The sequence below is a fragment of the Tachypleus tridentatus genome, chromosome 8 (genome assembly GCF_004210375.1).
Source record: "Tachypleus tridentatus isolate NWPU-2018 chromosome 8, ASM421037v1, whole genome shotgun sequence".
In the NCBI taxonomy this organism is placed as follows: Eukaryota; Metazoa; Arthropoda; class Merostomata; order Xiphosura; family Limulidae; genus Tachypleus; species Tachypleus tridentatus.
The window spans coordinates 141,110,423-141,134,957 of NC_134832.1; the positions used below are offsets into that span (position 1 = coordinate 141,110,423).

The 24,535-nt window shown below is 33.9% G+C and overlaps 1 protein-coding gene across 6 annotated transcripts in view; it reads right to left on the minus strand.

Annotated features, from left to right (window-relative positions):
* LOC143223624 (PCNA-interacting partner-like) overlaps window positions 1-23,602 on the minus strand; it is a 51,272-nt gene extending 27,670 nt beyond the window's left edge. The window contains exons 1-6 of one of the 6 annotated variants that reach the window (XM_076451795.1): window positions 23,144-23,270; window positions 14,926-15,016; window positions 14,331-14,539; window positions 13,866-14,129; window positions 12,712-12,831; window positions 4,263-4,472 (exon numbers count right to left, since the gene is read on the minus strand). In XM_076451795.1, coding sequence (XP_076307910.1) covers window positions 4,263-4,472; window positions 12,712-12,831; window positions 13,866-14,129; window positions 14,331-14,539; window positions 14,926-15,016; window positions 23,144-23,146 — 897 coding nt within the window. In that variant the 5' untranslated portion in view covers window positions 23,147-23,270. Of the gene's footprint in view, window positions 1-4,262; window positions 4,473-12,711; window positions 12,832-13,865; window positions 14,130-14,330; window positions 14,540-14,925; window positions 15,017-22,597; window positions 22,677-23,143 lie in introns of those variants that run through there. The other 5 variants (XM_076451799.1, XM_076451794.1, XM_076451797.1 and 2 more) reach the window with 5 other exon arrangements.
* Between the last annotated feature and the right edge of the window lie 933 nt (window positions 23,603-24,535).

Below are 24,535 nucleotides of genomic sequence, written 5' to 3' on the forward strand. Positions count from 1 at the left end.
AATTATCAGTAAATATTAAAAGGCTTTCACTCATACAAAATAACAGTTTCTTTTTACATTAGGTATTAAGATTTTTTAAATTAAAGATTTGTTCATATTTATTTGGAATGTTGACTATCCAACATGCAAAATAATTTTAATTTTAAAAATTAAAAAAATACTTTCCTTTATTCAAAAATTATCTAAATAACTATAAATAAAAAGTTCATATTTTACTTGTTATTTTCTCTTCCATAACTCTATACAAGTTCAGTCAATTTGACTGACCTTGTAACCACCATAAAAAATTAGGAAATAAATTTAAATTTGGCCTTTTTGTTCCAGAACAACTAAATTTTAACAGGAAAACACAAATATTTATTCTACTTAGCTTAAATTTCATAACAGTATACACATCTATTTATATTCATTAATTATTTTCTTTTCTTTTATTGGCCATTTAACTATCTAATTTATAACCCCATTACTCAAATTGTAAGTTATGCAGTGTATGTGCATCTCATCTTACAGTATCAAATAGCATAAAAACTATTCTTTACAAAGTGCAAATGTTTTACTCTTCCTAGGCTTAGTAGTAGCATACTAGTATTTTATAAAATGCAGCAATATTTCAGTTACACTACATGTGTACACATATCACTACCATTTATAAATACATTCTTAAATTTGTGTTTTTTTAAAGCATTGAAAAGTAAATAAAAATTATATAGAAAACAATTATCTTTACTCCTTTTAAAGTTTTTGAAGTTGTTCATTGTGCTTGTTAAGCCTTATTGATTTTTTTAAAGTTTTATATATGCATTTTAAAATACTTAAAATTTGTAAATTATTATACCAATGCCACAAAATTCCACTGTAGTTTATCAGGGCTTCCTAACTGAGCTGTATTTGGGTCTAAAAAAACCTCATTTTTGATCAACATATAACTGTTATCACTATTCTTCAAACTCTCCAATGGCTGTAACAGCTTTACCAGCATAAGTACTTTAGGAGATTAACAGAATAACATAGTTCAAAATGAGTGCTTTCACTAGTTATTATAAACATGTACTTACAAGGAGTGGTCACAGATTAACAAGCATTTATCAAATGAGAAAAATGTGAGCAAAGCTACTGTGGTGGATTCACTAAATATGATATTTCAGCAAACAGAAAAGGTAGGAGGTTCTTGTTTTATATTCTAGTTTGTCAATATTTGTTATTTGAGATTCTAATTCTTTTAAAAACCGTAGAATGTATATTATATGATGCCAACAATATAATTTTAATAGTTGCTTTCTATCTAAAAAGTTAAATAATGTGTTACTAAAAATTGGATTACAAACTGCAATTTGATACCAAATTTATGGACATACATTTGGAAAATAGTGGTTTAATAAAGTTTTAAATCTAAGACCATAAAACATGATGACAAGTCTGATGACCCATATGCGTTTAAAGTGTTGTTGTTAAAAATATATATTACCTCTCTCACTATGGTTTGGTGGATTTGATCTCAATCTTGACCCTAAATTGACCTTCAGAGTATCAATACCATACCTTCTAATGTTTTGTGTATCTTAAAATGTTGACTACTCTGAATAAAAAGTGATTTTCATGTGAAGATTCAAAATGCTTTTCTTGATCTGAGAGTTCTCAAACTTTATATGTGTAATCTCTAAAACTTCCTAAATACATTTCAATTTTTTTTCTTTTGTTAAAACATCTTATTTTATCTGTTAATTTTGCTACTCTAAATCCATACAAGATTTGTTAATTTGACCAAATGGTTACATTTCTCGTCCCATTAGCAAAACATCTGTAAAAAGATGGAGATCCAAATAAAAGGAAACGAAACACCTTTTGAGGTACTAATTCTGTTGAACCACCAAAAGAAATTAGTGTACAGGGAAGGAGGAAGATAAATAAGAGAGGTAAGAGATTTCATTGAGTCCATTCCAAATGAAGCATGTAAGCAAAACCCAAGGAGATGAAGGATTCCATAGATGCCCAAGTCCACAAAAAACTCCCACAGAGAGAGAGAAGGAGAGGATAAAGCAATGGAAACCATTTACTCTATGTTAAAAGTGGAGAAATCTATGCCTTGCTTAGATTAGAGCTGATAAACACACCCAAATAAACCAGATATTTATTAAGTGTGAAATAAAACCTCTCCAGCTTGACCAACTAACCAAGGCAAACTACCTCCAAAAGGAGGAGAACAATATGGCTGTGGGATGCCTGTTGAGATGGAGCTAAAATAAAGCCAGTCATTTATGTATTGGTAAAATTACAATCTAAATCCATAAATGTGACAAGCAAAGATATGTACTACTCGCAAAAAAAAATAAATACAGGACTCCAAAGACTTTAAACCATGCTAAACAGGCCACTATTATCCACAAACCTATGTGACAGACACCACCGAGACTGAAGGTGCCAAAGCCTATGAATGATGGAAGAATGGGGGATCAAGAGGATAGGTAGCAGAAGCATGGGAGGATAAAGAAGAATGTTAGCATGCAAGTCCAGATAATCACGAACTCCAATAAAGTGCTTTGGTGAAAGAAACTGATGAGTCTTCAAGACAGGAGTGAGCTAAATGCACTTGAGTAAGAAAGGCACCAAACTCCAACAACAGATCAACCAAGTATAAAGTGATAAGATCAAGGAAGATAAGCACGTCAAATAAATAAATGAAAAAGTATCTGACAACCCCATCCCCTCAAGAAAATGATTTCTTGGAAAATCTTGGAATATTTCATTGGAAAAGAGATGAATGGAAGAAATATAACAAAAAAGTGAAGTGAGTGAAAGACAAAAGATGGAAAAATTAACAGAATATAGAGGACCTGACCCTACGTCTTAAGAAGAGACAACAAAGTTAAGGAAACCAATAAAGGGGATGCAGCTTGATATTTAGTTCAGGCTTATGTGGCAACAAGACAAGGAGGGAAAAACATGCAAAAAGCAAAGATGAGATAAAAATTATCCAATATGGACTTAAATATCTTGAGAGGAAAACAAAAAAGAAAGTCAGAAGCAGAGAATAAATCTGAAAGTGAATGAGAAGAATCATACAAGAGAAAGTATACATCAGAAACCTTGTCTCAAACTTACAAAAAAAGGCCTAAGTGGATCTGTAATGTGGGTAGAATAATTGGCAAAGGTAGGCAGGAGGAAAAAGTATCAAAATACAGTTTATTCCACATGGGAAACACAGAGAAGTTGTATCACATTTAGAAGGTCCAGGCCATGTGAAAAACTACATCTCTATAATAACCATCACTTCCTCAACAGACAGATAAACCAGACACCATCTTACTTGTTAGCATACCATGAACAACATATGAAAATATAAAAGTAAACACAAAACCTGCAGTTGCAAAATTGTTGGAAAACAAAAATCCAAACTTAGTATTGTCATAACAGTTTGCGTTTTTGTAGATTCTTCTACAACAAAACCTATATTTCAAAAATTCACGAATGAAAAAACACAGTCTTTTAATCAGTATAGAGGAAGTCAGTTGCATTCCTATTCGCAGAGGAATGTCATACGTTCATTTGCATGCAACAATGCAGATATATCACGTAAAAACATGCAATTTTAGTTTGAAACCTCAAGGCTGGAGGAAAGTAAAAAGGTTTGCATATAGAGGGCAGCACCAAGTGGAAAAGATATGTAGGGTAATTATGTGTAGTTCAACAAATTATTGTAATAATCTACCCATGTTTGTTAGTTAGATACCAAGTCATGAATTTTCATGTTTGCACATTTAAATAAGGCCTACATGAGTGAGGTTATCATAACTAATAGCAACACTAGTCCTTCCATAGATCTAAGCTCTAACAATTATTCAAAGCCTGCATTAACATTCTTTTAAAGCTAGTTGGTAATATATTTTTAAACTGAAGAACATACTTTATTAGTAAAACTTTTTTTTTACATTTTATTTATCTAAATCAAACTACTAAATTAAAAAATTATTATGTATGTTTCTTTTTATAGCCCTTTTAAATATAGTTTATATTAAAACTTTGAAATGATACACTTAGGGGCTACTTGATATTTCGATGAAATTACATTTTTTTGCAATATACTACTTTAGATTTTATATTTTAACATTTTGGTTATAAATTCATCACTTGCCTTAGGACATTTTGTCATGTAAGTTAATTCTGCACAGTTATAAATGACTATTATTTGTAATTGCACAAGAAACTTTGAAAACATTACAACTAACATTAAACATTACACTTAAAACACATCCAAAAGGTCAAACCTCATGTGCTGAAGGCAATCCTTGGTTACTAACAGAAGAGAAACCATTGAACAAAACTGATGATAAGCATTCCTCTTCAATCAGTTCCACCATAATCCCAACTTTTTCGTCATTTAAAACACTACCATCTTGAAGACTAGTATCGAGAGGAGTTTCCAGAATAACGTGATATATATCTTTGTCTTTACAAAGGAGATTTACCAGATTTCTCTGTTGCAAGATAAAACATAACATCTAGCAAGTGACAAGCAGAAATACAACTTAAACAAAATAATTTTCTCACTGACTAAAACACAATATTGAATTTTCTAGTTTATAAAAAGATAAACATTGTATCATTAACAGTTGCAATTCTCTAATCATATTCTTCTCAGTCAATTTAACATTATTTAATAATTTATCTAATTAAGATGAAGCTGAAATACACAACAAGAGTCTGGAATGTGGCCACAGACAAACAAACTGGAATGTCTCTTGTGATTCTTTCTACTGAGGACAACTGTACACTGACAAAGTTTTCCTGTATAAACACTACAAAATTTATTGTTTACCATAATATATATATGATCTTTTTAAAAACAGGTTCTTTTAAATGTTATTTCACCACATTTACAGATGAATGTATATTTCTTTAAAGTGAGAATCAGGAACTTATAAGGTTATGTAATAACATAAATAGATTGGAGTGGAAGGTTTTCAAACTGGAAACCATAGGAAAGTGTCTGAGAGACTACACCAAACACATAATACTTTGTACCTGAAGATAATTTTACTGTTGAAACCATGAATGCAATAAGTAAAATATTTGTGAAACATACAACTATCCATTTCTCTCAATTCTGTAATTATTGAATCTTACCAAGTAGTAATGGCTTCAAGTATTAATTATACTCAATATCTATAGATTCAATGGGTGGGCCATGGTCACAATAAAGAATGTTCTGGGTGGGAGGAACCTTCTGCTGGGAGTTTGGGAACTGCTCAGTCACATAACCTGCTATTTATTTCTCAAATTATCATTAAAACTTTTATAACCAAAAATGATGTTGCAAACAATTAAATGTTTTTCTACATGCAACTGAATTCTATTGTTGTTTATTCAAACATTTTGTATTACAATTACCTGTCTTGTAAGTGATTTTGAGAGAGAGCATTGAATGCACTCAAAATCATTTGGTTAAAACATTTTTAGGTAAAAATCTAAAATGATTTGGTGAAAAAAAAAAATTTATGTAAACAGTAGCACTGTTCAGTGTCACAAAATCTGATGTAAGTATTAGCATCATTTGGTTTGTTTTGAATTTTGCACAAAGCTACACTAGGGCTATCTGTGCTAGCTGTCCCTAATTTAGCAGTGTATGACTAGAGGAAAGGCAGCTAGTCAACACCACCCCCTGCCAACTTTTGGGCTACTCTTTTACCAACGAATAGTGGGATTGACCATTACATTATAATACCCCCAAGGCTGAAAGGTCAAGCATGTCTGGTGTGACAGGGATCCAAACCCATGATCCTTGGATCACAAATCGAGTGTCTTAACCAACTGGCCATGCCAGGACAGCATCAGTTGGTGAAGTCTAATCATATCAGTTTTTGATTCAGATTTAAATATATATTTCAAAGTATGTGAAATATTTTGGAATCTTATAGTCCTTTCTGTAAGTAAATCCAAAATCCAATATCAGAGAAGTAGTCTGACTGTGTAGCTTAAAAACTGCATACTTAAGCTGTCTGGGAAATTGAAATATTTTGTATACGTATCTAGTAAGTCAGTTATTCATATCAATGCACAGACCCTTTCTTCACTATCTTCAAGAAACTTGAACTGAAAAAAAAATTATGAAGCGTATTTCTCAACAGAAACAATAACATTATTAGGTTTCAGTGTATTATATTACAATAATAAAACAAGGTAAATGTTGTGCACAAATAAATTTACATTTGTTTAATGCTGTAGGATTAACTATAACAATAATTAAACATTCCAGGACCATCAAGGAATTGGAGTTTGACCAATTAGCTCATGCATTGCAAGGAAAGTTGGTCAAAGGGTTTCAAGCATGGCTCTTCCTGCTTTTGAACTACTGACCAAAGAAAAATAACTATTCAGGAACACTAGTACTGCCACGACTTCTATGTTGGAGAAACAAGTAGAAAAATGGAAACCAGATTCAAAGGACATAAAAAGTCACCTTCACACGTTTTCGAACACTGCAAGTCAAATAAACACTACATAACCATAGAAAACACTCAAATACTAAACAAATAAACAAATGCAAAATTAAAGAAGCCTTACTTATACAACAACTTAAACCCAAAATAAACCAATATAAAGAAACGCCTTTATACCTATATTAAATATAATAAAATAAAATTATATATTCAAATATCTAACACTGCCCTCTATATTCCAACACTCAGTTACACAACCTCTTCCAAACATTTGGTCAGCTTCCAGTCAGTTACCTCTTTCTTTGTGAACCTGACGATGACCAAAGAAGGTCGAAACATTGTTTGTTCTTCTACGTGAAATATTTTCTCAACCCAAACAAGCCGTTTTTGCATACATATTTCTCTACTTACAAATTGTTTCACTTTATTTGTTGCTTATTTCCTTTGTTTCAAAATTACTCAATTTTGCTGAATAAGAAACCCAACATAGCAGCTGCCATAGCAACTAAAATACTTGGCAGTCAACAGGTTAAACTGAAACAAATGTAAGCCCTAAACTTCCAATCAATAAAGTATAGCTTTACCAGTTTTAGACAATCACCATCTCTCAGCCTCATTTTACATGGTTTGATGCAACTTTCTATAATTCAGCTTTGAGAGGTAATAGGCTAGTAATCTGAACATCTTTATAAGCCATTATGATTTCTATGCCATACCATTAGTATAAAAAAAATAGTAAAGATATGACCAAGGCATACATAAATGTGCTAAGGTCAAAAACAGCAATGAACTTCAAACAAGTCTAAACAATGTGACCCAAGAGAGAAGTAGTACTCTTTATAATTTCAGACAATATACGAGATCAAAATACCCACTTAGTCTGTTTGCTAAACATTCAGTGAGTGATTTGAAATGTCAATACGTCAGTAAAGATGAAACCCAGAAAGCAAAAGGAATACTTATTGTTGTAGATTTAATTAAAATATCAAAAGAGAGAACCTGTTTCTTGGGAAAAAAGGCAGCCAATCAGGCTGCTAATGGACATTCTACCCTGAATATCATGGTATTCCTGCTAGAAGTAGAAATGGGATCTGCTAAAGCAAATGAAATTGAGAAAACCTAACATCATGATTAGTTTGGTGTTTATTGGTGCAAAAACAATAGGCCACCTGCATCAAACAACCAGAATAAAAACAAAAGTAAAATCGTTTTACGATGGAAAAATTAATCAAGGTAAAACTAAAGAAACTTAAAAAAGCTGATAAAAAACTTTTAAAAAATGAAAGAGGTCAATGGCCCTTAAAATTAAATATACAAGTAAGGTGGACATTGTTACCATTGCCAATGATACTGTCTGGTGTTAAAGGTAAACCCATGGAAAAGACATATCTAAAATGACACCTTCCTAATGACAAAACAGCAAAACAGTAAACTGTGAGCTATTGTGACTTGAGTGTCACAAAACAACACACTGGTGTATCAGTCCGAGATAAAAGAAATTGAGGAGTTACAAAAACTAGGAGCAATGCATAGCCTAGCCAGGACAACTTCCTCCTGATCCTAATGGAAATAAGATGGCCAAGAAACAACAGACGATTTGGTCTGTAAAAGGTTGTTATCACATTGCTCACTCCAAGTCACCTGCCAACTGGCACAAAGCCAAGCCTTGAATACAAGACCATAGTCCATATATGGAACAGGCACGAAAGCAATATCAACAGAGTAGATGACATTACTGCAGTCTCAGCAAGCTTGTTGCTGAAAATACAGACACAACCTGGTAACCAGAAAAAATGGATAGAAACAGAAGATAAAGAAAAATGGGCCAGTCGGTTTTGAAAATCAACTGGAACAAGGTAAGAACTAACATGAGGTGATTCCAGGGTCAGTAGAGAACTAAGAGAATCAGTATAAATAGTACAATTGAAGCTACGTGGTTAAAAGGAAAGAGCAATGGCATACAACTTTACAGTGAACATAGAAACTGTACACAGAATCCTGAGAGCAACCACCAAACCACAACACACCATGGAGGATCTCACAGAGTCATCCGATTTTAAACCATCCTTATAAACTTGAATAGAAGAATGGTTCAAAAGATGTTTGGCAAAAACAAAACAGTACTTCCAGTTGAAAGTATCTGCCTTCCTCAGATGACTCAATGAAAGGTCACAGGTGGAGATGTTAATTAGCCATGGTGGGATGGATTGACCAGTGGAGACAGCAACATCATCCAAGAACAAACCCAATTAGGCCAGATGTGCCTGGACACAAAAGCCAAAAGAAAGAACAGCAGACCATCTATTCCGAAAGAGCATAGCCCACTGAGAAAGGAAGACACAACCCCAGGTGGGATGCTATGGTAAGGACCACAGTTTTAAAGCATACTGTGAAGAATGTTGCAAGCAACAGAAATGAAGAGATTTGTGAGAATCATCATATAAACTCTAGACTGGAAAAGTGTGGAAAGCCCCTGTGCAGAGCCAAAGCCCTAAATGGTGAACTCCCAACATCTTCAAGGCCAAGGTTCTGGCAGAACAATAGATCAGAGACCCATGGTCTAGTTTATAACAAATGAGAGCATGATAATTCTTTAGCACAGAACATGGATCTGCTACCCAAGATGTGGAAGAGAAGACAGAGGATGCTCAGTACCCTTGTACACTTAACATGTAGCTGCTTGATGTGTAAAATGAAAGTTAGCTTACAGTTAAAGATAAGCCCCAAGAACCTGAGACAGAGCAAAAAATCAGGGTGAATACATTGTTAGCAGGAAAAGTGCATACAAACAGTTTTAGAGGGAAAAAAAGGAAAAACTGTTTGCTGTGGTACACTTCAACAAACGATTAAGGGCAGTCTCAAGCTGCCACTCAATAAACCTCATGCTCGATGACCGAGCATGGAAGTCATTGATACAGAACCTGTTTGCAACAGTAAGAGGAAGTTGTGCAGTAATAGCATTAGCCTTCACACTGAAAAGTATGACACTCAAGACACAGTCCTGAGGGAGTCCAAGTTCCTGAGGAAAAGAACATGAAAATACTGAGTCTATATGGACTAGGAATCACCGATCCATTACAAATTTCTGTATAAAAGTGGGAAAATTGTTATGCAACCCACATGAGTGAAGGTCTCGCAAAATGCCACACCTCCAACTAGTGTTCTAAGCCTTCTCAAGGTCAAATAATACAGAAACAAGATGTTTGAGAAAGGCTTCCCCGATTGATCTTTCAAGCCAAATCAGGTTATCCAAGGTGAAGTGCTGTCGTTGGAAACCCAGACTGAGTGGGTAAGAGGAGGTTGTTTGATTTGAGGAACCATACAAGATGTGCATTAACCATCCTCTCTAAGACCTTACAGACAGCTTGTAAAAGCAACTGAACAGTAGTTCCTTCTCAGGCTGAGATAAAGGGAGGACAATAGCTCAGCACCAAACATCAGAAAAACATTCTCCTGCCAGATCCTTATAAAAACAACCAGAAGAATATCAACAGAGGCAGAAAGAAGATGGTACAGCATCTCATAATGAATATCATCAGATCCAACTGATGTACTACTAAACTGATGAAAAGCAAGCTTCAATTCCACCAGTGTAAATGGGCAATTATAGTCATAGAAATAATCAGTCCAAAAGGAAAGAGCGTGTGTGTTTCCTTATAGCAAAACCACATCGGGCTATCTGCCAAGTCCACCAAGGGGTATCAAGCCCCTGTTCTTGGTGTTGTAAATCCGTAGACTTACTGCTGTACCAGTGGGAGACAAGAAAGTGGCAATCACTCTGCCAGAAACTTGATAGTCAAAAAGATGTGGGACAAAACAGAAGTTTTAGATACACACAAAAAGCTTTCACCAAAAATATCAGCAATGTTCCAGATATTAGCAACTTCCTGACCACAGAAAGCAAGAATGAAAATGGAAAGGAAATATACTGCTAACTTTCTAAATCTTGTCCCATATGATTTTGGAACTTATGATAGAAGAGATGCTAGTTGAGAACTTAATCCAAGATTCCTTCTGGCTTTGATGTCTTACCTGCCAAACATGGACACAGGCCCACTGAAAATAAATGCAGTTTGATGGTGTGGAATACCCACGAAAGATAACACAGGCTTGTTCTCGAGCCTTGCTTGCCATTTGGGAGACAAGACTCCACCATGAGTGAGAATACTATGGAAAAGGTGTCTACATTATAGGAATAGCTTGAGGAGCTGCCTGGGCAATACAGTCAGTCACTAGTGCCATGCAGTCATCTATCAATGGCATACAGACAACAGTGGGATCAATTTTTGAGAGAGTAATGAAAGAGGACCAGTTGGCCTGGTCCAGGTTCCTCCAAGGCACACAGTTCAAGTGGCATCAACTGCAGCCAGTCTCCCTCAAGCATCCAGGTCTGATTGATCATAGGCCTCTCCATAAGACAGATAGAAAAAACAAACACTGATGTTACAACCCAAGAAAATAAGGATGGCTATGGCCTCCAAGGGTGTATCAGGTGGAAAAGATAGGGTGAGAACATGCTGGTTGACCAGCAGTGCCACTCCTCCATATACTTGTCCATCACACAATCTGTCATCCTGGTACAAAGAAAACTGCCAAAAGGTAACTGTATCAACAAGTCTCAAAAACATTTCCTGTGAGAAAAAACACACAGGATGATAGGAATCAATAAAAGCCTTAATGCCATCCTGATTAGAATGGAAACCTTGATAGTTCCACTGTATCAAAGTAGCCATTTTTCTTGGTTAGGTGAAGGAAAATTGGGCAAAAAAGCCCTTCTCTTTTCAATCATGCCATTTTTCTTTAGTAGAAGGAAGTCTATCAAACTTCATAAATCCTGCAATGGATCAAGTGGGCAGGTCTCTTTTGGTAGACATGGATTTCAGCAACCAAGGGCATCAATGAAAAATCTTTCTGCAGCATGGGGGCTGCAGATGGACCCAAGCAGATGCAAGAAATGGGAGCCAAAGAAAATGGATCCTAGAAGCCACAGGAAAGAATGATGAAAATAGATATAGGAGTAGAACTTAACTCATCAATGTTTTTGACCATGGAGCGCAAATAACTTGACATGGTTGGAGAACTACTCTGTCGAAGGCATGGAAAGATCTGTCTGTACTCCCACTGTAGCAGTGGAATGAAGTGCAGCAGTATATGTCCAAGATAGAGTGGGGGATAGTAACTTCCTAGTCTCAGGGTAAGAAATATTGTTCACAATTTTTAGATATTGGACCTCTTTATCCTCCATCCACTTATAGCAAAAATGAAAGTAAGAGGAGTGGAAACCACTACAGTTAACACAGTGAAGTTCCAGTTCACACTTGTAGGTTTCATGGTCTTTGGAACAACAATTAGGACATGTCAAAGAATCACAAGACATTTGAATGGCTGAACCCCCTGACACTAGAAACATTGGAGAGAGTTAGGAATATATGGCCACACCTTACAGTTCAAGTAACCTGACTTGATAGTGTCAGGTGGATGTGGCAATATAAACATCAATATCAAGGAAGAGAAAATCTCTCCAGTTGTGACACAGAGAAATCGGCCTGATTTAAATAAAGTTTCAAAAGAAATCCAATTACAAGTTTTTCCAACAAACAGAGAGAGTAATGCAGGAATATCCAATTAAAAATAAGGAAGGTTTGAATAAAATTACTGACACAAAGAGAACTAAATTCTGTTACTTAAAAGAGTGGCAAATACTTTAGATGTTTCCAAACAAACTCAAAGCTAATAATCAGAGAACAATCAACACAATTTAAAAAAAACACCAGCAACATTACTCTCTAAATACAATGTATGGGCTGCTACTTTTATGCTTTCATCATACACGTAAGCCTGATAAGGAAATACAAGAAGCTCCAAGCAAAGAAAAACAAACGTTTATAACAATAAACAAACCACACTACATCTAGTGCCAATGAAGCCTTTTGTCCACTACCAGTGCTCTTCAGGATGGCTGGGATTGAAAAACAAAGTATTGATGAGGCTGCTTATTAGCAAGCTGCTTGACAAAAACTGTTATAGTATGAGCCGAATTAAAATGGTGAAATTAGTGAAATTTCATCAGTTTTCCTTGTATTGCAACACAGAATTAAGGTAAGGATGTGTTGACACCATCTATTATTAACTTCTGCTCATAATTCAAAAGAACTGATAAACCAACTAGCTAATATTCTTGATATTGGAACCAGTCAAGCAACCACAGCATGAACAAAAGATTTTATTAATAAAACTTCCAAGTAAAGTAAAGAAGATTGTATAATGATATACTAACCACACTACATCTGCTATATCCAGTACCAGTGAAGTCTTTCACCAAACATAGGAGTTCAAAAGACAGATAAAAGACATCATAGATGTAAACAGGATGATAATAAAACGAAAATGAACAAGCCTGTAATCATTAAGAAATCAAACATATAGACTTACATTTAAGACCAGAGTAACATACAGCAAAAAATAACCATACAACATACACAAAAAAACTCACTACAAGAGATTAGACTTTGCTCTCCTATATTGTTTATTTCATCTGAATAAAATTTTAAATTTATCTAACTCCTAGCTTGGAACATGCTAAATCTGTTGAGTAATGTGCCAAATCCAGGCTAGAGTGTCGTTATCTGCCACAGGTTCAGTCAAGAAAGTTATCATGATTCAAGGACTAGTTGCATTCTATCCTACTTTACCTTTATAACTATAATATGAATCAGATATTCCTATTTTTTGATTGATCAGCTAAAAAAAAAAGAACTTTAGGAAAACACTTTTGGTTGTCTCAGACAGATTCTTTTCTATCATTGAGTTGGGCAGAGTTGAGTGTCCGAGAGAGCCAAGATCACTAGTAAAATTCTTGATCCTTTTTCTACCACTTTTGTTTCTTACTTATCTTCTATGTTTATCTAAACCAATTTATCAGTGAAAGCTAATTTTTTTGTTTTATTTATTTAAAAATAATTAATTCTCTGAACTTAACTTTATTTCCACTTTCCAACACTATCCCTTATTCACTGAAACAACTTCTTTGTTTCTTCGTTTTCAGAAATTAGGCTATTTTTATTCCACACTTCACCACCATGTCTTTTCTTTAATCAACACAATTATCTTTCTACATATTAAATCCTCAAACACTGATGGTTTTTTGCAAAGATCAAGTAACTGTGAACTAGGTTTATTGTTAAATTACCTCACACGAAAATCAAAGCCAAGAATCTTTCTGAAAGGTACAGCAGATGGATTAAAATCTTAGAAAGATTGTTTCCTCAAATACAGTTAAAGTAATATATTTGAGAAGTAAAATATAAGTTAAAAAATGTTAATACAATCCTACCATTATAAAATATTTATAATACTCCTGAGTATGTAACAGATTGCCAGCCAACAACAGTATCACTGCAAATGTAAAATAAAATAAAAGACCCATCTTACTTCAGGTTTATTGTTTGGTCTACCACACAACAAAAAACTGCATTTCTTGACAAAATGAGCCAAGTCCTGATTTCCAACCATACTTTTCTCCAGAATGTTTGACATTTTCCACAGATCAATAAGGTTACCAAGTTTTAAAAAGTCCATATAGGCTTGAAGTGTTTTATCAACCACTGCACCCTCTCCATCTTCACAGTACAGCTTCACGTAACTGTTGTGAGCAAAAATTACTTCACTGGCCATCACACCATACTCTCCTTTATCCTGTTAAAACAAATAACTGATACAAACACTTATTTTATGAGATAAAGATGAATATTAACATAAAAATATAATTATATGCTACAAAGAAAGTTGCAACCAACATATTTATAACTAATGTGCCAAATATATCAATAAAAAACAAAAGTTATTTCATACTTACCAAAAGAATATAAACACAAATACCTTTTACTATCAAGATACCTTTTTATTTAGTCCAGCTATACTTAGCTGTAAAGCTAAGAGGTGGTCCTTCTCACTTAAAAAAGTAGTGTGCCCATTTTCAAACAGGTTATACTGACGACAGAGATGCACACAAAACCTTACAAGTGAAATGTTACTGTGATAATTGCTCTCGAACTCCACTGTTTCGATACTGTTACCACATGATCCACAACTAATGACACAAAAGTCTGTAATGTAAAAAGAAGAAACTGTTTAAATAAGTGCTAATTACATTTTCATGTTTTATTCAAACAAACAAAAACATAAAAATATTATTCTTAACATCTCTAAACTATTTTGCAAAGTTACATACATGTAACTGAGTGCCATCAGTGTAAGCCCCGTTATGTATACTACTTTGTGATAATATTTAAAGATATATAATTACTTTCTTATTTGAGTAACATGTTTGACAAATAAACATGTACAGACGGCAAACGAACCTGACATTCTTAAACAATACCAACGCACAGACAGTAAACAGGCCTGAGATTCTTAAACATGCCAACACAAAGATGGCAAACAGACCTAAGATTCTGAAACAAATATGCAACCACATAACAACAGAACAAACCTGAGAATCTTAAAGTAGACTTCCACTGCCCACAAAGACAATATCCATGCTGAAACTGAGCAGACAATGTTCTCCAGAAGATTTTATAAACCTAAGAACAACAATACATAAAGCAACAGCACAGTTTGCCATGACGTGCTCTAGGCCTCAGCACAAGTTGAATGTCATAAATGTCTTATCTTTACAAACAGATGCAATCATTAAATTAACTTTAGTCCAGTCCATCAAAACAGAGTTTATCAGGTAAATAATCATGTTATTAAAAGGATTTTGGGTAATACTTCTATCTATTATATTTATTTAGACTAATTAACATGTTTACCTAATTTTATTCATATAATCCATTACAATGACATATTTACTTCCAAATGAGCACATTCCAACAGTTGAAATGATTATCTTATGTACTAATCTGTTCCATAACAACACACCTAGTCAATGTGACTGATATATTTAACATGAATGTTGTTGTTTTTCAAATTAACCCATTTACTGAAGCTGGGAAACACACCCCAGCCACAGTGAAAGGGTTAAACTTGCTAATTCCACTTTGCTAAGGGCGAAAAACATAAGGTGACTAAATCAAGATGTAGTATGAAAACAGATCACTTTGCATGATGTTAAATGTTTTTAAAGCTACAGAAAGCCCAAGTTTTCAAAACAATATCTCACAATATTTCCTCAGATTTTATTGACAACCTCTATAGTTACAATGCAGAATACATGTAGCAACATTTTCCAATAGTGAAATAGAAGAAGTCTTAATTTTACAAAGGACTTGAACTAGGAACTAATGAAAGTATCTTGACTATGTTGTGATGTAAATTCATATTTGCTTTAAAAAATTTAGTTACACATACATAAAAACTCACTGAAACAAATCCATAATATTATAATAGTCATAAATAAATTTCTTGATATCAATAAATAAAAACTCTAAATACTTATCATAAACGTACAAAACAGATTGTGTTTTATGTACAGTGATGCAAAAAAACTGATGTACAAAGCAGATTATACTTCCTGTTCAGTGACAAAAAATGACGTACGAGAATAACCGTGCTCTCTGAGTGAAAAACTGATGTATGAAATATGAAACTCCCAGACACACACACACACACACATCACTTTCCTTGATAATTACTTCTGTACTTATGTTTTTATTTTCTCCACAATATTTTTCTGTTCTTATGGTACTTTTGATTGCACTATTTTCTTGTCCTCATTATTCATTCTGCAACACAGAAGTAACAGTAAACTTACCTTATAATGTCCCTTAACTGGACCATGGTCCACTGAATTAAACCAAATCCTATTTTCAAGTTAAAATATTATTACACTCAAGTTCCTTCATTTTCAGACATAGTTAATGGAGAGAAAGGAGTTAACATTTCCCTTACCAAAAAGGTGTTTCAACAAGATACTCACTTCTCCACAGAAGAGACAGCTATTACCTTATGGAACTGCTCAAAATTTTTATCCATGCATCAAGCCAATTAATGTAACTCCTACATCTACACATAATAGTGTGTACTGTATCAATTTTGATGCAATCAACATTAGATTATAGCCCCCTACCAATATGAGAAACATCTTCCTTGTGTAATACTTCCTTTGAGCATGATGTTTTAACCAAAAATGTAATAGAATGTTCTGTAGTGCTTTTTCCATTCAGAGCTAAAGAATTGTGTTGCACTTACCACTGTGATTCTTAGGTAGATATTCAAATTATTGACATAGGACTTTCACAGAAATGCTTTGGAGAGCTTGATCTTAATGGTCATCCAAGATGACTGGAAACATCCTTGGGCGACCAACTCAAACTCCTATATCGTCTGACAGATTAGTGCTCTATAGCAGACCCGGTTTGGTTCACACACCTTTCTGGTGCTCTTCACTACACAACTTATCTCTCCCATCTTCTTCTAATTGAGTGAAAGAACCCAGTACAAAGCTACTGGAGATGTTGAGATGAAAAGTTGCCTTTGAGGTTAGTATAATACCATGAGTAAGAGACTGAATAGCTGTATTCCTCAAATGGAAGTAGGAATAGGATGTTTATCTGAAAGTATAGTATATGCCACCCCTAAACAAAGAACAAAACTATACATGACAGAGAGAACCAGCCAGACAGGTTTTATATTCTCCTTGAGATGCAGGTCTGGGATGATTCATCCATGCATCTGCTCATTCTGGTGGGTATTTCTCACATTATTATTATTATACAGCTTGACTTATTGCCTTAGCCAGACAGCACTTATATACTCTGCTGTACTGGCCATTTAAACAGCCTTTATATTCCACTCACTCCTGAGACACCTTAGTACTATGTAGAAAGTTCTTTAGCCACTACCTTTTGCACTAACATCTACTTTACAGAAAGAATACCTGTTTCCCAAGATGGATATAATCTCCCACTCCAAGAGGATGACATAATGAGTTTTCTCCTTTCTGCCATTATATTCTCATAAAAACAACAACTCATTTTTAATACCTTTATCTTGAATACCAATCTATTTCAGGTACATATACTCACCTAATTAAGGAATCACTAACTGTTCCTTTGTCTCTTATGCTTCATCAGGAATGCACTTTTGGTATATACAATGTACCTATGAGAGTACTGCATTTGGAAAACTTGTTGCCCTCTTATTAGTGAAAAACCACAATCTAATGTCAATGGCATCACAGACTGGTACAGTACACATTACACATAGAGGTTGGAATTTCATTTAAAGGTTTGGTGCACATGTAAAATATTCTAGGCAATGACACAAGATAATAGCTGACTGTTCTAGAATGGTAAATGTCATTTCTTGATGTAGTCTGTGCAAGATGTCAAAACACAACTTTTATTAACAATTTTGTAATTCTCATAATGATTGGCAGTCATTACAACAATCTAAAAAATTCTGATTATAATGTATAATCAATTTTGAACTAGCTTATTTATCATTCATAGCTTTTCTTAAATTGTCTATAAAGCATTTCTGATAAATGTTGTGTTTGGTTTTCACAGCTGTTGACTTAACATGATAATCAAACTGAAAACTGATAAATATATTTTGCTTTGCTTTGTGGCAATTTAAGTGCACTTTACGAAGAGAAAAATTTTAAAAGAATTATGAAATTAGTTAATTAGCTGTTGCCTTTTTAAAATAGTGATTTAGTTTTTGCCAATACAAAATGCTCAAACCCAGTTTTGAAAGCTACATCATAGAACCCCTTGATAGATCTACTACTAAATCCTGCTAAGGGCCATTTGATTCCATCTGAAGCAAGAAGTTAAAGGGTTACCTCAAGAAGTAACTTGCAAAGCTTGTAGAAATATAGAAAATTCAGTTTTAAACACATTTTTCTGGTACTATGGAACCATAACTGCATTATATTATCCTTCCAGCAATTCACAATGAAGTAAAAGTTTAAATTTGTAATACTGTCAGAAAAATGTGAAATACATTTTAATTTTAGTCCATTTATAACATCTGTTCTATGCCAGTGTTGCTGCTTTGAATATTAATTCTTGTTCAATGTTGAGTATGTTCTGGTTTACAATAAGCACTGTAGTTTATATGTAAACCTGTCACTTGTAACATTGCTAACATTCAAACACTCAGTCTTGTACAACGATGGATGTGTTTGGGTAAGTAACAAATCACATTTTTCACTGTGTACTTATTGTTCTCAATCATACTTGAAGCTACTATTGTTCAAAATCTTTTAAAGAAGTATGCTTACCTTGGGTCACAGCCCAACAATAACCAAAACATTAAGTAACACCATAGTATGCAGTGTATAAAAAATTGGTATTACTTACAAGAGCCTTTAACCCTTTCATGACCAGTCAAGATTCAAAGGTCACATCACCACATTTGTTAACTTGCATAGCAATCTTTTAATCAGTCTACCTAATTTTGTGGAGATACACATATTGTATCAAAAGATAGTGCAAATACCCAAGACATGCAAATGTGTAGATGAACTGGTGTACATTACACAGGGCCTATTGAAAAAGGGTTAATAGAATCTTGAACAAGTAATAAAGATAGATTCTAAGTAATACATTTCCTTTTTAGCTGCTAAACAAGTTTACACAATTGCTAAATAGTCTTTGTTGAAACAATGTAGGCAACGAATGGCTGGAAATTTCCTGTTATAAAAACAATTTAACTGAAGAACTTCTATTACTTTATACAATTTTTCCTTCCTTCTAATGAAAAGCAAGTACTTTTTTGAGCCTGTACATCCTGAAAACTAGAGGTGTATTTAATTCTACTGTTTTGCATGTTTTGATGCCTGGAAAGAAATACAACTTTACCACATTACTCTTGTACCTGTAGAAACTAATTTTACTGACACTGCTTCACAGCTGCAACAAACTACAGAGTTTTTCTTCTTCAAAAGAATTGAGACACTACTCACCACTAATTCACTATACTAATAAACAGTAAAATAAAAATATTCACACTTTCCTGCCCATTAAACTGATACAGTTTTTTAATACAGCTGTGCCTACAAACTGAGTGGATGTGGTATTTTTCCTTCATAGCTCCACTATCATAAAGAACTGTACTTCCCAAACTGTGTGTCATAGAATTTTTGCAATTATGAATAATTATTATTTAGTAATGTAAATTTATTGTCAATTTAATACATTTTAAAATTCAGCTTATTTTCTCCTCGATACACAGAATAATGGTAATTTCCACCTATCTTAGTCATGGAGGTGCCACTAAGCCTGCCATACTGTCTTATTTGCATGTGCTGCAAAACATTTAGAACATTAAACACACGTCATGAGCTGAAGAAATTTGGGAAGCACATTTACATGATAGGTGTGTATGATTTAACTTCCAGTTACTGTTTCAGTCTTAAGAACCAGAACACGTGTGAAAGACAGTTGAAAGAGGATGAAGATTTCCAGTAGATACCATTCAACATAAAATTGATCATTACCTAATAACTTAATAAACCAATATTCACATCTTAGTGTTTCCTATAAAACAGCTGTCAATGCAAATAACCTAAATATTAGGTTATCCGATATGACTCGTTAGCCATGAATCTGCAGGTTTGCTGGTTAATTTGTGTTTATTATTTATACAATTCTTGTTCTGATGTTAACCAGTGAAGTTGCTTCATGTACTGTGTTAAACATCTGGCTGGTTTACATTTTCAAGTCTTAAGTTATACTGCAATTACCAAACATTTACCTTAATTTTCTCTTCAATTCTTACTGTGTAAACAATAAGTTTTGTGTATAGTATACTTATGTTTTATACTTTTTCATGCCTTTCAACTTATTATCAACATCAATTAAACCCATGACAAATTCTAACTATACATTACATAATCATATTCTAATCAAGAACACCACAAATGTTTTTATTTTAGACCTAAACTAATAGTACTGGTTAAAAATTATCACTGGGTCAAGTAGGCAGGTCTCGATCTGTGGACAAAGATTCCAGTGATTGAGGGTGTGAACAAATAATCATTTTGCATCTCAGTGCTGCAGAAGAAGATGGACCAAGGAAAATGCCTGAACTCAAAGCCAGAGGAAGTGGACTCAGGCAGTCACTGGAAGAAGTGGTAGGGACAGAGACAGAAGTAGACATAGATTCATGATCTCTTTAAACCATGGAGCATAAAAGACTCTTAAGACCTTTTGCAAATGACTCTGCTGGAGGCATGGAGAGATCTGTCTGCATTCTCACTGTGGTAGTGGAACAGAATGCAGCAACATATATCTGAGATGGAATTGGGAACAGTAACTTCTGTATCTCTGGGTAGAGATATATTTATAGTCTTCAAGCATTGAACCTCTTTCTCCTCCACTCACTTTGGGTAAGAAATAGAGTAAACAGAGTGGTGAACCACTACAGTTAACATGGAGTATTTCCTGTTCATACTCATAGGTGTTTTGGTCATTGCCACCACAACAAGCACATGTTGAAGAACCATGACATGATGTCCATAAGTGACTGAACCATTGACACTGGAAACATCTGAGAGTGTTAGGAATGTATAGCCACAACTTAAAGTTCAGATAACCTGCTTTGACTGTTGCAGGAGGACACAGTGATGTAAACATCAATATCAGAACATTAGTAGGCACCATAATTCCATCTTTGTGAGTGGAGAGTCAGTGCACCACAGAAATGCCTTGACTGGAGAAACCAGGGCAAATCTCCAACTCATGAATGTTCTTTAAATTCCTCTCAACTGTAACTCCTCTGGAAGAATTCACAGTTGCATGGGTAGTAGCCTCAATGGGCACATATATCCCCAATGGCCTTTGATTTCAAGAGAAGTTTGGTATGTTGTGGTGAAGATGATTCCACCAAAATGTCTCCAGAGTGCAACTTCTTTACTGTCTTGGGGAACCAGCAAGCCCCTCTAATCCCTTTTGAATAAAAAAAAGGAGACATCTGCCCTCTAGATTTCTCAAATAAGAAAGGCATAATTAGAAACTGAGGTACAGAATCTGACTGTGATAGTGACTGTACAAGTTACTGTTCATGTGGTCGTTTTCCAATTATCTGTTTTTTTTTTCATTTTTATTTATTTTTCATGAATGGGAGTATCCATAATAAAGGCAATACATTCAGTGCCCAATGACCCCACCTACCATGGAGCTCTATGAGTGGATGTACTACAATGCCAAACAATGATACTGCAGCAATGTCAGGGTTTTGTTAGCAGTACACCTGAACACCAGCATCAGACACAATGTCCATAACACCAGTTGAGAACATTCAATGCTGGTACTCGGTTGACTTTAGCCCAAGTGGGCCAGCCAATTGATCCTAGGAAGGTTGGCATCCCAAGGCTGCCCGTCTACAGGAATTCAAGGCCTAAGTGGTATGTTAGGGTTGGACCCCTCAGCCACCAGGATCCTCTCCTCCACTTCACAGGTTGCCACACATGGCAAACACATGGGCAGGTATTTAAATCCAAGAAGAGGTAAACTAAATGTAGAGAACCTTTTCTGGGAAGTCCTCTCACCAAGCATTGAAAGCCATCTCAAGGGTTCAAAGGCTGGAGCAATAAAAATTGGCACATATAAAGATGAAATCTTTGTTCATAGCCTTTGAGATATGCAAAAATGTATATGATAGTTAACACTTGTAATAGTGGTTTCAAAAATACTTCTTGCCAGAGCAGGCAAGAATATTTTGAAACCACTAACTATTATGTTAGAAGTTCTAACATAAGCCAAAGTTGGCTAGTAAAAGCATAAAAAAAGAAGAGAAAGTATATTATTTGAATATGGGATGTACATCTGTATAATTTTTTTAACACAACTTACCAAACAGACTAGCTTGTCTGACATACTGATCTCTCTAAAGTATGGTTGATGCTATGCAAAGATAAAATATAGCAAAAAAGCACAAAGAAACTAGAGGCTTTCCTCTTATTAATACCCTGGACAATATCTGTAAACTTCACTATCACCTTCCACCCTTCCTTTATCAAGAGAAAACAATAAATCTTTACCTATCTTTATAAATCTCCCATCCCTGGAATCATCCTAATAATTTTCCTCTGAATCATTTCCAGTGAGTCAATATCCTTTACTAGATAACAAAATTCATACTAATCTTACTCCCAAGTTTATGTCAACGTTTTTTTTTCTAAATAAAGCAACTTTTCAAAACCCAAAACCTACTTAATAAAGTCTTGAAGTTCATTGCATACAAAGGTTGCAAATATTGTAAACAATGTAAGCCTTAATTAAAGCAAGAAAAAAATTATCACCCTTCTACTGCCCTTTAACATTAACAATTAGATAAGATGTAGTTACGTACCTAATCTTACCTGTTACTAACAGTAAATTGTTAGTGTTGACTAATATTTAGCAATAAATAAATAAGGATCTTGTTCAATTTTTTGTTTGATTACTAGCACTGTTAAATAATAAATAATAATAACAGTACTAGTCTTAGTCCTATACACAGCTTTTCTCAGTTCTTTACTGCTAGTGCTAGCGTTGTAAAAAGAACGTAAATAACGATTGTATTAGGTTTCGCAGTTAATTATCGTCATAAATTACTCATATATTATTATTATCAATATTATTACTATAAGTTTATTACTAACTCTATTAGTAACAGTAACAGTACAAGTACATATATTGAAATAACATAAAATAGGATAAACTATTTCAATTCAATTTCAAATTAACTTTAGCTATAATGTGTTAAAAATACAATACCATTATCAATGTCACTTTTTGATTTCGACAAAATTAAGGAAGCATGTTGAATTACATCTTGTAATCTTTTCGGTTCATATTCAGGCCACACAAAACACGTCGAAGACTGAGAAATACGACTTTCTGAATCAATATCAAACATTACAATAAATTTAACTAAGTTTTCCTCTAATCCTGAATAGTCATATACGCATCACCCATTTACTGTAAATCACCTAAATTTACAATAGTTTCAGCTTTCTCCAAATAAATCTATCCTAGATACAACATAAACCCGGCTCAGAATTTAAATTAAAACTACTTTTTATGTTTAAAGTGCCATCTACAATCTATCAATAAAAAGGAACGTTATTCTTTATTAAAATATTACTGGTAGCACACTATTTGTTTGTAATTAAGCACAAAACTACACAAAGGGCTATCTTTATGCCACTTATTACGGGTATCAAAATCCGCTTTCCAGCGTTATAAGTCCGCAAAAATTCCGCTGTGCCACTGAGGGCAGTAGCATACAGAATTTTTTGATTAAATAAAAAATTTTGTTGATTTCTTTTATATATTAGTTTGTTTTTTGTTGTTGTTAGTATAATCAAGCAAGATGAAAATGCTTTAAAAATCTTTCAAAATATTTTTCTAGGTAATAATATTTTTCTAAATAAGTAAAAATATAAGTGAAAATAGATATAAATAAAAAATCCCAGTTTACAAGAATATGAAGAAGCTCATAGAAAACGCCTAAGAAGGATTATAAAAATTTAACAAGGTGCTACATAAAACGCTTATTAAAATTATTTGTATGGGTTTTGTAGATAGTAAAAGTGGCTGATTCAAAGAAAAGTGAGAGTTTGTGTGTGTTTTTATAATATAGCCACATGAACCTATCTGTTGACTCTACTTACCGCTATACCAGCGGGTGACGAAAACTGAGAGTTATTGCGAAATGAAGTTCAGTCAGATTGGACACATGTTACAAGTGGAGTATCACATGACTTATGGCTTTGTTGCTTTTGTTCTTTTAGGTTTACATCAGTGACGTAGATGAAGGAACGGTTAATAAGTTACTTAAATTTGTCGGTGATAATAAGGTCTTAAATATTGCTGGCTGTGAGGAGAATGTTGCTACTATACAAAAGAAGTTAAATTATTTCGAAAGTTGAACTTATGAATGACAAGTTATTTCAATTGTAAGAAAAACAATGTAATGCGTAAAAAATATCATAATATAAATTGTGAGTATAATTAAATCCTTTGCAGTATAGTTGACGTTATCTTAGTTTAACAGCCAAATGCTTTGAGAGAACAAAGGTCACAAGTTGATGCCGTCGACTGGACAAATAATGCAAATTTACCTGAATTTAGGCGCGTTTCTTTGAGCCAATTCTACTAGGAAAT